Source organism: Podarcis pityusensis, assembly GCF_964106645.2.
Source record: "Podarcis pityusensis genome assembly, chromosome: 3".
Lineage (NCBI taxonomy): Eukaryota > Metazoa > Chordata > Lepidosauria > Squamata > Lacertidae > Podarcis > Podarcis pityusensis.
In genome coordinates this window covers 93,952,255-93,968,437 of record NC_138026.1, presented here as the reverse complement: position 1 = coordinate 93,968,437, position 16,183 = coordinate 93,952,255, and the positions used below count along the sequence as shown (strand labels likewise).

At 40.0% G+C, this 16,183-nt stretch overlaps 1 protein-coding gene across 5 annotated transcripts in view; it reads left to right on the top strand.

Moving 5' to 3' along the window:
- The window catches only part of MARK1 (microtubule affinity regulating kinase 1), a 77,048-nt gene extending 62,163 nt beyond the window's left edge, over positions 1–14,885 (top strand). For 3 of the 5 annotated variants that reach the window (XM_081000145.1, XM_081000146.1, XM_081000148.1), the window contains 6 exons: positions 843–1,036; positions 2,819–2,919; positions 4,408–4,569; positions 6,024–6,278; positions 9,618–9,662; positions 12,775–14,885. In XM_081000145.1, coding sequence (XP_080856271.1) covers positions 843–1,036; positions 2,819–2,919; positions 4,408–4,569; positions 6,024–6,278; positions 9,618–9,662; positions 12,775–13,129 — 1,112 coding nt within the window. In that variant the 3' untranslated portion in view covers positions 13,130–14,885. The remainder of the gene's footprint in view (positions 1–842; positions 1,037–2,818; positions 2,920–4,407; positions 4,570–6,023; positions 6,279–9,617; positions 9,663–12,774) is intronic. The other 2 variants (XM_081000147.1, XM_081000149.1) reach the window with 1 other exon arrangement.
- Positions 14,886–16,183: the final 1,298 nt, after the last annotated feature.

The following is a 16,183-nucleotide window of genomic DNA, read 5'->3' as shown; positions in this document are numbered from 1 at the left end:
GAGCAGCCAGAAACCCCTTCTCTCTTCACTTATCTTCCATAGCTGACTGATGCTAAAAGGAATTCCTTAGTGAAGTGTATCACACACCGATCATCTGCCCAGTGGAAGGAGAAATGTTTGAATGGAATCCGGGCATCCTCTGCTTTACTCTTACCTAGCAGCTAAGACTTCCCAGCCATGTCATAACCTTTGGTTTGCACCAATGCCAGCACCAGCAACACCTTGCAATCTGAGTGAAGGTGCAAATGTCTGTCTTTCGTTTGAGGAAAGGCTGAGCTATGGAACTCTTTGCCACAAGGAAAACTGTGTGGCAAATAATTTAGCAATTTCTGAAAATGGGTTAGATATGATTAGAAAGTGATGTCCTTCATTGCCAGCTGGTTATGCAAAACTCTGCCTCCATCTGCCTTGATTTTGCAACTGGATTTGATTGTAATGATTCCACTTTCACTGGGAAATTGGTTGGTTGTAATTGACAAATTATTGTATTATGGATGCACAAATGAGGTGGCAGCCCACTGTATCATTGAAGGCTTCTGAACGGAAGCTAGTTAAGTAACCTTAAAGTATGCCTCTAATGTTTTCAATGTGGATGGCATATTAGCAAGTTAACGGGGAACATATAGTAAACATTAAGCTTAAAGGTTTGTGAAATTATACAATCAAGGCACTGGTGACACATTTGTATTCAGGCAAATTCTTTGCACAATATCTCAGGTTCGTAAAGTGGCACCAGCATCTTATTTGAATTAGTTCCTTTGATGTTATTTTTAGTACCAGCGCAGACTGATTGAAGGTGATACAGAGAGCACCATCTCATTGATGTTACCTTTGTTTGACAGTTGGCCCAACGATTCCTCCCGCTGTCTCGTATTCAAAAAGAGCTCAGGCAAACAGTGTGGAGAGTGAACACAAAGAGGAATGGGACAAAGATGTGTCACGTAAACTGAGCAGCACTACAGTGGGGTCCAAAGGTGAAATGGCCGCAAGTCCACTGGTGGGCCCTGAAAGGAAAAAAGCGACTACTATTCCAAGTGTAAGAAAGATCTTTGCTCACTGACGAGGTCAAATGTTTTCTGTACCACGATAACAATTGTTGCTATTGTATTAACTACATGATTCTCTTCTGCAAATGGATTAAATGCTGGCATACACTAATAGAAATGGGCTCAGAAATCCAGTCCAGCATTTAAATACTTTTTTAAAAAACAGGAGTGGGGGTGAATAGTTGAGTGTGACAATTGGCTCCTGGGTTGCTGAAGGAAGGAACTTGCAGGTAATGTTGCATCCTGGCATTTTTCAGCTGGAGTGCCCTGTGGGTTGTTCCTTCACTGTGCTCATTGCCTCTCACTGCCCTGGTTGCTTCACTCTCGGAACTCATTGTCACCACTGCAGGCCTGCTTCTTCATTTTTTTAAAAAACCACCCACTTATATAATGAAACAGCAGCTTAACTGTTTAATATGTGAATGTTTGACTATCAAAATTGGTGTTCTTCCCTGTGAGGAAAGTTGATCCAAGGCAATTGGGAAATAATACTACAAGCTGTTTGCCAGGGGCTATACAAATTTGCATTTCCCTTCAGGACACTATATTCATTGTAGCTGCTAGTTCGGCTCTGGAAGTTCCCAATGCTTGAAAACCTGTTCTTCTCAGATAATACCTAAGCATTTCAGTCTGTAAACAGAGCTCTCTTTTCTTGGCCTTGCTCACATACGCTTGACTCAGTATCACTAGATGATATTGCTCTTGTGCCTAGTTCTCTAAGGTGGGGGAAATAGGATGGATGAGAACAGAAACAATGCCATAGTTCATACACTCTGTTAAGCAGCCTCATTGTAGTAGAGGTGAGAAAACAAGAATGGTTCTTGCTACCACCACAGTTACAGTGCATACAGATGCACATCTCCCCCACTTTTTTAAATGAGGGAGAGAATTGTGCAAGTTGTCTGTGCAAAAAGTCACATTGCACTCTACATTGTAGGCATGGTAGAAGTGCTTCTGCTTTCACACTTGCCCATCTGTTTATCTAAGTCAGGCATAGGCAAACTCGGCCCTCGAGGTGTTTTGGGACTACAACTCCCATCATCCCTATCTAAAAGGACCACTGGTCAGGGGTGATGGGAGTTGTAGTCCCAAAACATCTGGAGGGCTGAGTTTGCCTATGCCTGATCTAAGTTCATGGACCAGGTTTGTGCTTTGTGGCTTAAGGTCACAGTTCAAAGTGCACCTTGTTTATTTTTAGGAGGGAATACCAGCTCAAAAGCACCAACATGCTCTCCAGATTCCCATGAACTGAAAATGCACTTTGAGGATTTTGCACAAGACCTTTTTAAAAAGAGGAGATCTGGGTTGCTTATACTTTCTTGTTTTGTCTCCACACCCCCACCCACCCCAAGAGAGCTGTTGAAGGGGGGGGAGTACTATTTTTCATTTAAAATGCTGTTTTAACAAATCTTCAAACTGTTTTTGAATTAACGGGGCAGTAGAATAGCAATTTCAGGGCTCATCTGTGTGCAACAGCTGCTATGTTTTCTTCTTCAGAAAAATGGATTGTGTCTCTAGTCTATTGTTTGCTAAAATTGTGGCACATCAGAATAATCTGTTTTTTTATATCGTGTCTTTTAGCCTGTCTATTAAAACAGAAAATAAAGCAACGTTTTTACCAGTTAACGTAAATTAGAAAATACATGGCTAAATAACATGGGATGCCCAAATGCATCAAAGAATGTATACATATGCTAATGTGCTATATATTTAGGCATTCTTACTCTGTCATATATTTTTTAATAATAATTGTATTTCCCTGACTTTTCTAGAATAATGTGTTTTCTGGGACTGGCATGACACGAAGAAATACCTATGTCTGTGAACGCTCTACAGATCGCTATTCTGCCATTCAGAATGGGAAAGACAACAGGTACCGAACCTGTTTCATGCGGAAATTAAGATTTCATGTTGCTCTGGTACTTAAAGGAACATTTCATGTACATGTTCAACATAGTTTAGCAAGCCTTGGAAACAGAAACTCAGCCTAAGCAGGCCTTGCAGCTAGAGAGGGAAAAGGAAGCCCCCAGAGTTTAGGGCATCGCTGACCAGCCTATAACTGTCTTCTGCTATTAAATGTCTTCAGAAAAGTTGGGTATGTTTAGACTTGGGCAGGCATCTATCTTGTTTAGGCTGCTGTGTTCTGGTCCCTGCCCTGGATTGGCCAGAATGATAAGATGTCAAGCGAAATTCAATAGAGTTGTAGCCTGTTTCATTCTTCCCTGAGTGTCAGCTGTCATTGTGCCCCTTTCTCCTGCCTCAGGCAAAACTGAATGAATTTTATTATTTCGGTCACAGACCAGTTCCAGCTCACATACAATATCAAGGAAGTCATAAAGCACGATAGGGATACATTTGAATTTGCAATTAGGTATAACAGGGACAATACAGATATAGCAACAGTTAAAAAATATATAAATTAAAGCTTAGTCACTAACACTAACATATAACCTAAAATTATCATTTAAAACCTTAATCATTATGATGGCACAGCTTGATCCCTAAGTTTTATGGCAATTGCACGGAACTCAGGCAAAACTGTTTCTGAGGTTTTTAGACTTGTTAATTTTGCACATACCTAAAAATCTACATTGGTATCATGAAGGAGATGCTGGGAAGCAGCAACGAGAAAAATGATTGAATACTGAAATTATATAATTCCATTTGACCGTATTGTCCCTCTTGTTAAATAGCTGCTTTCTGTGCTCTTCCCAAGTTGATTATATTTGTATTGAAATACATGCTGTGGCTTGTTCTTCTCTCTGCACTTTGAAATTACTAGAGGATTCATTTAAAGTGCTACCAGTAGCCATTTAATCGGATACAATGGTTGAGATAATTCATCAAGACTAGCTGTGCAGATGAGTACAAAACATTTACTGTGATTGATCAGGAAAGCCAGTTGCAGTTGCTTTTCTTTATTTATGCAAATTGATAGGATTTGGTGAGAGATTAATTACTTTTTATTGAGGCATTCTGTGCTATTTTGATGAGTGGCCCAAAGTTCAAAATTCTTTTGCTGCCACCTATTTTCCCTTGAATAATAAATACTATTAATTTCTATTTTCTTTCTGCATTTGTTCCCAGCAAGTGCAGAAAGAGTAACACCAGTGAGCAAGTTCCTTTCATATGTTTTGATTTGGGTTAGGAATCCTGAAAGTGTCTGTCCGTTACCTGAATGGAGCCAAGGAAAAGCAATCTTAAGACATTTTTCAGTAGAAGCTGTTGTTGACCATGTCTTGGCTAAATCAGTTTTTTCTTACGGATCCAACAGTAGTTCAAAGGTTCCACATGCAACTACTTTACTAGAACATTTTATCTCAAGATATTCCTTTTCCTGCTTTCGTTTTTATGATGAAAGCCTAACAGAAATGTCTGCAAGCAGTACCTCCTCTACTGGCTCCGCTGTCTCTTCGGTAATATCAGCACGACCTCGACACCAGAAGTCCATGTCTGCCTCTGGCCACCCTATAAAAGTTACACTCCCAACTATCAAAGATGGCACTGAAGCTTATCGACCAAGGTATTTTTCAATATGTAGCATTTGTGTGGTACTTTGCAAGGTCAGATGTTCTACAAATGTGCATAACATAGGTGTTTAGGCACAACATCAGTAGTGCTAGGCTCTGCCAATCTACTGTATATTGTGATACTGAAGCCTTTAGCATCAATCACTTGAGCTTATGTGATGGTGTTGGAATATTCACAAACATTCTGACTGCTTTGGTGAACAAAACTATGATCATTCTAGTTCACCAGAAGCCAGCATTGTGCCCTCCCCACACCGTGTGGACTGCTACTCATGTTCCTTGACAAATGATCATGCCTGACTTAGGTTGATATGAGTTGTAGCCTACAACATCTGGAAGGCAGGATGTTGGCTGTCGGTGTGAGCGAAGGGCAAGTCAACAGTTTGTCTGGGTTGATGGTTCATAGTTGCCCAAGAGACAGGAGTAGCTTTCTAAAATCAGACTGAAAAATGGCCCTGTGAGGCAGGTAAGTGAAGAAGCAGGAAGTCAGAGGCAAGGCAGCTGAAGTAAGGATGCAAAGGAGCCCTTGAGAAACAAGAAGCTAAGGAATGGGTAGGCGAAAGAAAGAGGTGCTTGTTGCATTTTGTCTCATCCTTTCTGCAAGGAGCTAAGGAGTCCCCCACTCCCAGTTTTAGGACAACAGCAATACATTGAGTTCTTTCCACATTTTATCCTTCCAACAGTCCCTTGAGATAGATCAGGCTGTGAGATAGTGACCGGCCCTAGATCCTCTTAAAGGCTGAGTGGGAACTTGAACTTGGGTCTCCCAAGTCTTTGTCTAAGCTCTAACCCAGGCTTCCTCAAACTCAGCCCTCCAGATGTTTTGAGACTACACTTCCCATCATCCCTTACCACTGGTCCTCTTAGCTAGGGATCATGGGAGTTGAAGCCAAAAACATCGGGAGGGCCGAGTTTGAGGAAGCCTGCTCTAACCACTAAATAAGACTTTGGAGGTAGGAATTGTATTTTCTAGTTCTAGCCTCAAATCCTATCCATCTCATGCATATAAAACCAACTGTGTGTGTGTGTGTGTGTGTGTGTGTGTTTGTATTTAAGTGCACCACTTTATCATGACAAAAAATTTACTCACCAATATCAAATACCACTAAACCCTTTTCTCTTTCTTGCTTTTTCTTCTACTTCCATTTGGGCTCTTCCCATTGGAATGAAAAATCCCATGTAACCTCTGAAATAGCAGCAAGACCTGGTATATCTGTTGTAGAAGATGCATTTTCTCTTTCCCAAGCTTTTACTCTTTCTACAGACTATTTTGAATTAAAATATTCCTCTGTTCTTCATCTCTTTAGAGACTTTTTGTACATAAAAACGTACGGCACGTGTTATCCCAAGGAAGTGCATGTTGAGATGTGCTAGTCATATTGAAGGTTTCTCATGACTTGGCTCTTTCTATCTCCCTTTCTTTTCAAACGTACTTCTGGCTTTCCAGCAGTGCAACTCAAAGGGCACCTGCTGCTTCCCCATCCGCTCACAGTATTAGTACTAGCACTCCAGACCGAACCCGTTTTCCTCGAGGGAGTTCGAGCCGAAGCACTTTCCATGGTGAGCAGCTACGGGAGCGGCGCAACGCCACTTACAACGGGCCACCTGCCTCACCGTCACACGAAACAGGCACGTTTGCTCAAACTAGAAGGGGGACGTCAACTGGGATTATAAGCAAAATAACTTCCAAATTTGTCCGCAGGTTAGTACCCTCCATCATTTATATTTCCAGGTAACATGAAAGGTGCAGTGGAACGTTATATTGTTAGAAGCAAGCCTTGTAAGTGCCTGGATAAGCAACTGCTTGGAACCCCCTCATTTAAGCCGGTGTAAAATCAGATTATAGGATACAGTAATGGTGACAGCTTTCTGTATTCATGCCATTTTTAAAAAAATCAAAAACTTGCTGAATAAACTATACTGTTCAAATCCAATAGGTATGAAAAACTTGGATCTTTGGCTGAAAATGTTGACAGGCATCCTAGCACTTAAAGGCTGGTTCTAATGTCACTAGTTTCATACGTGGGTTTTCACTTGTGTGGAAAAAATGGTATGTGCACCATCATGTGCAGTGAGCATCATTTTTGGCATGTGGACACTTTAACATAAGAAGAGCCCTGTTTGACCAGACCAAAGACCCACCTAGTCTCACAGCCCACAAGCAGGACACAAGCAGCACACTCTCCATTTAGATTACCTCACAACTAGTATTTAGAAACATACCACCTTTAATGCTCTCATGACTAGTGGCTATTGATAGCTTTTTCCTCCACAAATCTGTCTAATTCCCTTTTAAAGCTGTCCAAGTTGATGGCCGTTTACTGCATCTTCAACTTGCAAACTCCTACGTTTGCTTATGTGCTATGTGAGGACGTGCTTTCTTTTGTCTCTCCTGGGTCTTCCAACATTCCGCTACATTGACTGACCCTGGATTCCAGTATTATAAGAGAGAGAGAAAGAAAAAAAACCCCTCTCCCTATCTATCATGTCCCACCTCACTCAACTTCTTTTCTAAACTAGAAAGTTGCAAAAGTTGCAACCTTTCTCTTGGGATGTTTTACAGCCTCGTCATAAATTTGATTGCCTTTTTTTGAACCTTTTGCAACTCTGCAATATAATAATAATAATAATAATAATAATAATAATAATAATAATAATATATTATTTGTACCCCGCCCATCTGGCTGGGTTTCCCCAGCCACTCTGGGCGGCTTCCACAAAGACCAAAAATACACTAATATGTCATACATTAAAAACTTCCCTGAACATGAATGAATGGGTGAATATCCTTCATGACATGCTGTGACTGAATTCTGAGAACATGCTGCAATTCTGGATTTCTCACTATGCACAAACGTAGCAAAATACACATGTGCTCTCTCTTTAATGTGACAATTTCCTACAGGGAAAGGGTGTAGGAAATTCATATTGCCTGGAGCAGCCCCAAGTATTTTTATTTATTTTTTTAAAAAACCAATTACCCCATTCATCTTGACCCATTCAACACTGTTTGTTTTGACGGTATCCATCTGCTGTTAGAACTAAAGATATTACTGATTTCAAAAGGACTCTAGTTTAACAGTTAAACATTTATTGATATTATAATCCAAAAACACAGCCTAACGTGTAACCTGTTGGGGGTACATTGGGGCCCATAATGTTAACTTAAAACAATTAGCTAGCATCTTAAGTTTAATTGTCATTTTGAAATGGCGTTTTCTGAATCCAGAGCCCCATAACTTGCTTTAAAATTGTGTATGGTAATGGTGAGGTTCACTAAAATCAGTAGGAGTTTTGCTAGTCACTTTGTTGCCCTGTGAACCTTATCAGTGGCATTTGAGAATAAGGCAGTTTCCAGTTCTGAAATTCTTTCCATGATTCTGTTAAATAGAGAACTCACTTGACAGCTCATCAGATTTCACACATTGTGGCACCACATGTGCAGATACTTGGAAAAAGTCATGTCATCTTTGTGTTCTTTAACAGCTGCATCTAATTTTAAGTTATGTTCACAGCTTGCATTAATATTGTCCCTTTTTAATTGAATATATTTAGAAATATATTTCACTTACAACTTAAAGTGTTCAGTAGTGTACAAATATGTGCTGGAATCAGAAGTACTTTTTTAAAAAAATGCTGTAATAAAGCGTATTTTATAAACGTGCAATCTAGCATATGATTGATACCTTAGAAATAATTATTTGCTGCTTGTTCTCAAAGTGTTCTGGTGAGTTTATGGAATGTTCTGTGTAAATCAGCCCTGCACAGTTTGTGACCCTCCAAGCTGAAAGCAGCCCACAAGAAGCATGATAAAACCCTCTTTTTAGTGCCTGCCTGGGATTGCAAAAGATGATAGTTGTCAAAAATGATGTGCCAAGACTTCTATTTTCTGACTTAGAAATACAGGGTTTACTGGTTCAGAATGGTCCTGTCAAATTCAAGGTGAGAATTATGATGCACGTATACTAGTTCTTCTCCAGCTTGGATTTTAAGCAGAGCTGGAGAAGAACTGTCTTCCTTGCACTCTGCTTAAACTGGCTGTTGCCAAAAAAATAAAATAAAAATAAAAATAAACTGGCTGTTGCCTGTGCTGGTCAGCAGCAGCAAGCAGAAGGGAGCCTGGCAAGCTGGTATACAGTGAGCCAAGCGCAAGTAGCCTGTGGGATGTGCAGTTTTCCCATAGGCCTGTTGACATTGCAGTGGGGAGGAGAATGGTGTGAAAGCTCATGGGGTTTTGTAAAGTCTAAATTCAAATTGGCTTAGAGATGAGCATGCTGATCCATTGTGAACAGCTCACCTGTTATTGGTGGCCTAGTACATAGCAGATGGGCTGCATATTGGTTAGGTGGGTCACATGCTACACAGGTCTGATATACTTGTGTATTTGATGTCATTTTAAATATTACGATGGACTATTGTGTGGGACGGGCTATACAACACTCTGCAGATGTTGCAAGAAGTGGTGTCTTTGAGCCCTTAAATAAGAGCTGTTAAAGCTGGGAGGTAGAAAATTTTAGTATGTTTTTTAGGTGGTATCCAATAGGCCTTAATTTGCAAATAACTAACACAATTGGCAAATGTGCTGCTGTGTTATGACTTAAGGGCATGGCAAAGCACACGGCTAAATGCTAATAGCGAACTGTTTGAGGCATCTTTGTGAGTAAGAACCCCTATCTGGAGAAGTTCCTTGCTGATTGCAGTGGTGGTCTCTCGCCATTAATACACAGTCGGGTGGGGAAAGGAAAAAATGGAGCTTACTCGCCGTATGGCTTCTGGCTTTTGAGTGTGGCTATTTTAAGCTTAAGGGGGGGAGGGGAGGGGCAATCTGAAGTTACCCAGCCAGGGTAAAAATAAACTGAAGTTTCATAGGGAGAAAGTAAACTGCAGCTTTGGAAAAACACTATTAAAAAAAAAAACTAGTAAATGATGGTTTCGTGCTATTTGCTCAAAAGTAATTTTAACTTTGTTCTGGATAACCGGTTTTCTTGACTCATTTTTTTTTAACCATTTATTAAAATCTTGACCTTAACTTTGTTTTGAGGGATCCAAGTGAAGGCGAAGCCAGTGGCAGAACTGACACCTCAAGGTGAGGAGCCACGATTAATACTTCGCTGCTAGGTCCCTTTGTGTTCAAAGCTTTATGATTCTGAAAGCCTTTAAACTAATATGTAAAACAGAGGAGTCTCTAAATAACTTGTCTTTTAAAAAATACTATGTATGAGTTAAATTCCCCATTTCTCTTTTAAATACTATTAAGTTTAAATAACTTTTTTTAAAAAACAAGCTATGATTCTGCAAGTTCTTAGACTTCAGCAAGTCCACTTTGGGAAACGGCTCCCTTCTAAGTGTTTGCAAGGTCACAGCTTAAAAAAAACCACAACTATGTATATTCAAGCATTATCTTTCATTGCGTAGTAAAATCATACATTGCCATTCTGAGAACTTTGCCAACTGCCTAATATGCACTTCTGCCATACGCCTCTGCTTTTTACAAATACTAAAATAAAAAAATGTGCTGGCAAATCCTTTGGGGTTAATAAGAGTATATGCATCCGAGAACCTCAGGCCCAGGGACTGAATGCGGCCCTCAATAACTAATTATTTGGCCCTCTAAACTCTCCCCAGGCTACACCTCCTCCTGGCCCTGCTTCGCACTCTTTTTGAGTGTGTTTGCTTGGCTGCAGTGTGTCCTCGAATTCCTTGAACTCTGATGACACCTAGATAGAGGATAGAGGGTCAGGAACTTAGCCTATTTTACAAAAAGTGAAATTTACTTTCCTATCGCTGCCCACTTTGGCCTCTGGCCCTTCTCCTGAATGTCGTGTGGTCCTTGGAAGGTTGCTTAGAAGGGAATGTAGCCTTTGGGCTGATAAAGCTTGCCCACTCATGGTATATATAAAACAAAAACAGACGGATGTTACTTTTAAAGATTGCTATATAACACACTCTGGAGATGTGGGAGTTAGCCTTGGACTGATGCCTTACTCGAATCCTGCTTGCAGGCTGCTTAGTTTGAACCAAGGACGCTACACACAAACACACACCGAGAGTCATAAATAAGTTGCCCCCATTCATCTGCTTCACAACAAGGGGTGTATCCTAGGAATGGTTGTGTGTGTGTTGGCTTTTATTCCATGGGCAATGTGCTGCCTGGCATGCAAACCCAAAGCTTGCTCCTCAGCACAGAGCTTGTGTCTGAAACTTCTCTTTAACGATCTGAGAAAACTTAGTGGGGAGGAGGGGTTCCTCTTGAAATTATCAAGAGGAAAGTGGTTTACATATCAGGAAGGGATAATCTACATGAATGCTATTATGCCTAGTATTAAATTGGCATTTTATACATTGAATATGTAAATCTCATTTTGCTGACCACTCCTTTGAGATGTCGTAGTCCATTTCTTCCCAGTATTGTATGCTGGAAAGACCATGAACCCTCATTCCTATACTTTTAGTAACTGATCCCTCCATCCTATCAACTTGTGTAGTAAGCTTCCGTAAAAGATGTTGTTACTGGAAGACCACATTACATTTTCATTATGCACATGTATGTATTGTTGTTGAAACTGCTGCTCGTGGTGATAGTGCTCGCTAGCAGTCACATTTTCCACTTGCTGGTGAAATTGTGGGCTCTGAATGAAAAGGAGTGTGTCATCCTGCTTAACTTTTGCAGGTGTTAAAGATTAAAATAGCATTGCCTAGTCCCCAGGGCGTATGTGTGTGAGCACACACATTCATGTGTGTGCACCACCACCACCCACTATCACTGGCAAGAAAGTTCCTAACTTCTTAGATGCTGAAAAATCTACTTGATAGAAAACTAAAGTTAAGTTCCAATGGTTGATCATTTTGCTGCCCTTTAGTCATGCATTGCAGGCTACAAAATGCTTCTGGAATGCACACAAGGATTGGAATTTGTTTCTGATTTTTCTTCTTACGGCAGCTCCTAGCCAAATATCCTTCCCTGAAATGCTTCTGGTTAGGGAGTGACTTTTCAGATGTAGGGTGGCCAGTGGACTTAGAAGCTCTGCAGAGGGTAACTAACTATGGACCACGTAAACATGATGTATTGTGTATAAGCAGTACATTTTGCGGTGATAAAATATTTCTCCTGTCACATTCCAGTTGATAGGCTGAAGCCACCACACTGCTCCTTGCTCCACAGCTTATTTCCTCACATGATGTTGGAAAGATCATAGGACTTTAAGATACTAAATGATGTCTAAACAGACATTGAATAATTCTCAGCAAGCATGGGACCCTTGAAGGCAGACAGTGTGTGATGAAGTTTTAGCTGAAAGAATAACTAATAATAATAATAATAAACATACTTTGCTAGGGCTATTATTCTGTGCACTCTTATTTGGGAGTAAGTCCTGTTGAACTCAGTTGACCTTAGTACTTAGTAAACATGCATATGATAGAACTGCCCAATTGTTTTCTTCCCCATTACACCACAAAACAATTTGCAGAAGATGCTGCCAAAACATTATGAAATACTTTATAATAGGAAGCAGTGTATTCCCTGTCAATGATTGGTTTGAATTCATAAATGTTCTGTATTGCACAGAAGGTAATGGCAGATATGACGGAGAGCCATGCTGCATATGACAGCGCATTTCTGCCACTGCCATCCTAACATTGTGCATCTTTGGGGTTGAATGGAGAGGAAACATTCTTTATGGATTTGTGTCCCTTGAGTGCCAACTTTTAAAGATAAACTAGTTATAATTATTTATAAAATTGGACAGTAGAAGGAAGCAACCCAGTTGTTGAAGAGATGCTCATATTATTAATTCTGTAGGTTGAGATATTATTGCTTGGAGGAGGCCTTCTAGGCAAGAATCACCCAAAATTAGTTCCCTTACTTTCTCAACTTCCAACTTTAAATTTGCAAAATAAGCTGTTATTGTAAAGGAGGGTAACATTTTTTAATTACTAATGAATGAAAGGTGGCTTCCTTTCTTCCCTGCTTTTGTCAGCATTCCTTGCCTTCTGTTTTGTGTGGCCTTTCAGTGTTTCGGTGATCTCCCTAAAGATGAGACCTTAAGAGAGCCTAACCAAGTTGATAGTTGAGAAACCTCTTTTCGTTGCTCCACTAAGCGAGGATAGTTTTGATCAAGAGCATTTTTTAATTGTCTGGTGCTTAAGTGTAATTCCCTAATTTGTCATTGGTATATAAATGATGTTTCCCTTTTCAGGAGCACTTCTGGAGAACCAAAAGACAGAGAAAAAGAAGATGGTAAAGATTCTAAGCCACGGTCTTTGAGGTTCACGTGGAGCATGAAGACCACAAGCTCCATGGACCCAAATGATATGATGAGAGAGATTCGAAAAGTGTTAGACGCTAACAATTGTGACTATGAACAAAAAGAGAGGTTCCTGCTCTTCTGTGTCCATGGCGATGCACGACAAGACAGCCTCGTCCAGTGGGAGATGGAAGTTTGTAAATTGCCACGCCTGTCGCTCAATGGAGTCCGCTTCAAGCGAATATCCGGGACTTCTATTGCCTTTAAAAACATTGCATCCAAAATAGCGAATGAGCTTAAGCTGTAAAGAGCAACAATGTTTCTGGGATCAGGGAAGAGTCTAGCTTACATTCTGAATGTACTGGTTATGCCTAACATGATTGGCTTGTGAAACCCCCCATGTAGAAATTGCCCCATTGCAATAAGGTTATACATAGTTATTCTGAATTGTAAAATTAAATTCAGTATGACCTATATTAAAAGGAAAAAAAACTGTAGCTGAAGAAGTTATGTTCACATGTACAGGTAAGTATATAGAGCATTTTGTTCATTTTATGTTCATAGAGTTGTATAATAAAAAAGAAGGCTTAAATGCAGATCTTGTATAGTTGTCTAGATATCAGCACAGAAGTGTGTTTGCTTTGAGTTAAGAAGTTCTTCCTGGTCATTATTTACATTTTTTGTGGTTTTTATAATTCTTACCTCTTACCATGCGTTTTTTAAAAACTACGTCCATAGTAGAAATGCACAAAAAAAATGTTTTCACAACTGTAGCATGAACAATTTTAGTTACTTTAAAACTGCATATAAAAATTGAATTAGTCAAGGACAGATTGGCTTTTGTTGTATACAAGATTTTTCCTGCTTCCCTTTCACTCTTAGCCTCCTTTATAGAACAGTGTTTATTTGGCAGAATAAAAAATAAAAATGCAACCATGTTTACAGTGTTGGCACTTACAGTGAAGAAAAGGGGGTTCTGAGTATGTTGGCCTCTGGCCCCTTGAAACTTGTTGGGGAACAGAAATCATGTCTTGATAACATTTTTTTAAAAAAAGTTTTGGGGAAGACTGAACTATTGCTCTTGTGACATGTGGTCAAATGTAGCAACAGAATAGAAGTACAGTTCATATTCATTCATCATGGAGTGAAATACTATTGTTCTCTGCCTTCATAAATCCCACTTTATGAAAATACATTGTTTCATAGCACAAGGTATTCTGAAATGTTGCCCAATTGTAAGAGCTAATAAATGACACCTCAGGAATTAAATGGTTTTTGGAATATTCCCCACCCCACCCCACTCTCCAGTACGTGCAGTTTCATATACTTTACAGCTGAACAAACATGGTTTATAACAATAGATTATTACTTACATGATTGTACAAATTTTGTTCTCATATATCTTGTTTGTGTTTCTAATATTTTGCCCACTTTCTTGTATTTATTCCACATCATTATGCCTGTAATGTGCAGCTGTGAGTAGGCATTTGCCTACGGAAGTAAAGAAAACTCCTTCATAATTGGTGATATATAAACTATGTAAAACCACTAGTACTTGGTACATTTTAATATTTGTTATTTTGTACTGAATTAATCATAGCGGTTGGTTGTGCAATGTTATTTAATGTCGTAATTACTGTAATTTCAACATACGGGCCCCATCCGCACACCCCTGTAAAGATTAGAAAAGTCATTCAAAATTGTCACTTTATTTAAAAAACAAAAATGAAAAAAAGAAGCTGTGGTAAACTCTGTAACCCGAAGTTAGAAGGCTGTAAGTGTAGCTAAATGTGCCATTTGAGAATGGATTTCTGACAGATGGACTTGACATGCTGTACTGTACTGTGATGTAGCTCTCCTGTAACAGTTCTGTTCTGAAATGAACGTGTATTGTTGCCTTAGAAGAAGAAAAAAGGATGGTGTTTTGGCAAGAAAGAACTGTACCCCTTTTTATCTGGTGTTCCTTTTTAAAATAATAATAATAATTTTTTTGATGCAAGTCATCCTAATTCACATTCACTGGTGCACTCTATTAAAAACTTACTTGAACGGTTCTCATACTACCTTCCCTTGTCTTTTGCTCTTTGTCGCTAATTGTGCCGGTTGGGTGGTTTGAGGCTCCATTGAGGAAGGGTTGCAAGGGGAGGTGGTGGTGAGTTGGTGGTTGCAGGTTTATAAAAGCGTTTAGATTTGTGTGTTTCTTTTATTTCCAAATAGTTTCTTAAAACCAACCCAAGTGCCTCCCCTCCCCAACCTTGGCCTTGTTTCTTTTTTTTGAGGGGGCATGGTTCAGTTTTAGAGGACCCCAGGTCCTAGCGTGAATTCATCCCAGATATGAACTTGGGGCTGTTTTTGTTGTTGTTGAGATTTTCCTTAGTATGCCCAGTTCCTAAGGCTCTGGATAGGTTATGAAACTTAAGAATGTAAACATTTTAATCATCTAAAAATCAAGTAAAATTGATGAATTCTCAAAACACTAAACAAATTATCTTAATCACTCACAAGCAGTTTAGCCATACCATTTAATGTCAGCCTTGCCAAAGAATTTTTATTATGTGCATCTTCCGCCAAAGGGTTTAGGGTAGCATACATGATTCCATTTTATCAGCACAGCGACTGTGAAATAGGGCTGGGCTAGGGTCTAGAGCTCCCTGGAAAGGACCCTGATGTTGGGAAAGATTGAGGGCACAAGGAGAAGGGGACGACAGAGGACGAGATGGTTGGACAGTGTTCTCGAAGCTACCAGCATGAGTTTGACTAAACTGCGGGAGGCTGTGGAAGACAGGAGTGCCTGGCGTGCTCTGGTCCATGGGATCACGAAGAGTCGGATGCAACTAAACAACTAAACAACAACAACAAAGGGTCTAGAGCAGGAACTGGGAAGCATTTTAAGCTTGAGGGCCACATTCCCTCCTGGACAACCATTTGGGGGCCACATGGCAGTGGTGAGTGAGACAAGAGGCAATAGTGGGCAAAGTAACAAATGTTACTGTAGGCCAGATTCTACACACACTCATGCACCCCTCTCTATCAATCTAGGCAAACAAGAAGCATCATCCCAGAGTTCAAGGGCACATTCCAGACTGGCAAAAAAACACTTGAGGTGTCAAGTAGGGCAGCTGAGGAGTGTGGCTGTGGAGTGTCAAGAGAGGCACATAGGCCTGAGGTTCCCCATCCCTGAACTAAGAGCACCCAGTGGCTTAGAAGGACTTTGCCATAAATGGTTGAGAATTTTCCCCTAAAAGTTTTTTATTCAGTGCAATTTACATCTTCTGTTTTCCTCTGAAGTAACAAGAATTGTAAGCATACTCTGCTTTTACATAAAAGCTTACACACTAAAGTTGGTTCATAGGCAAGTTGT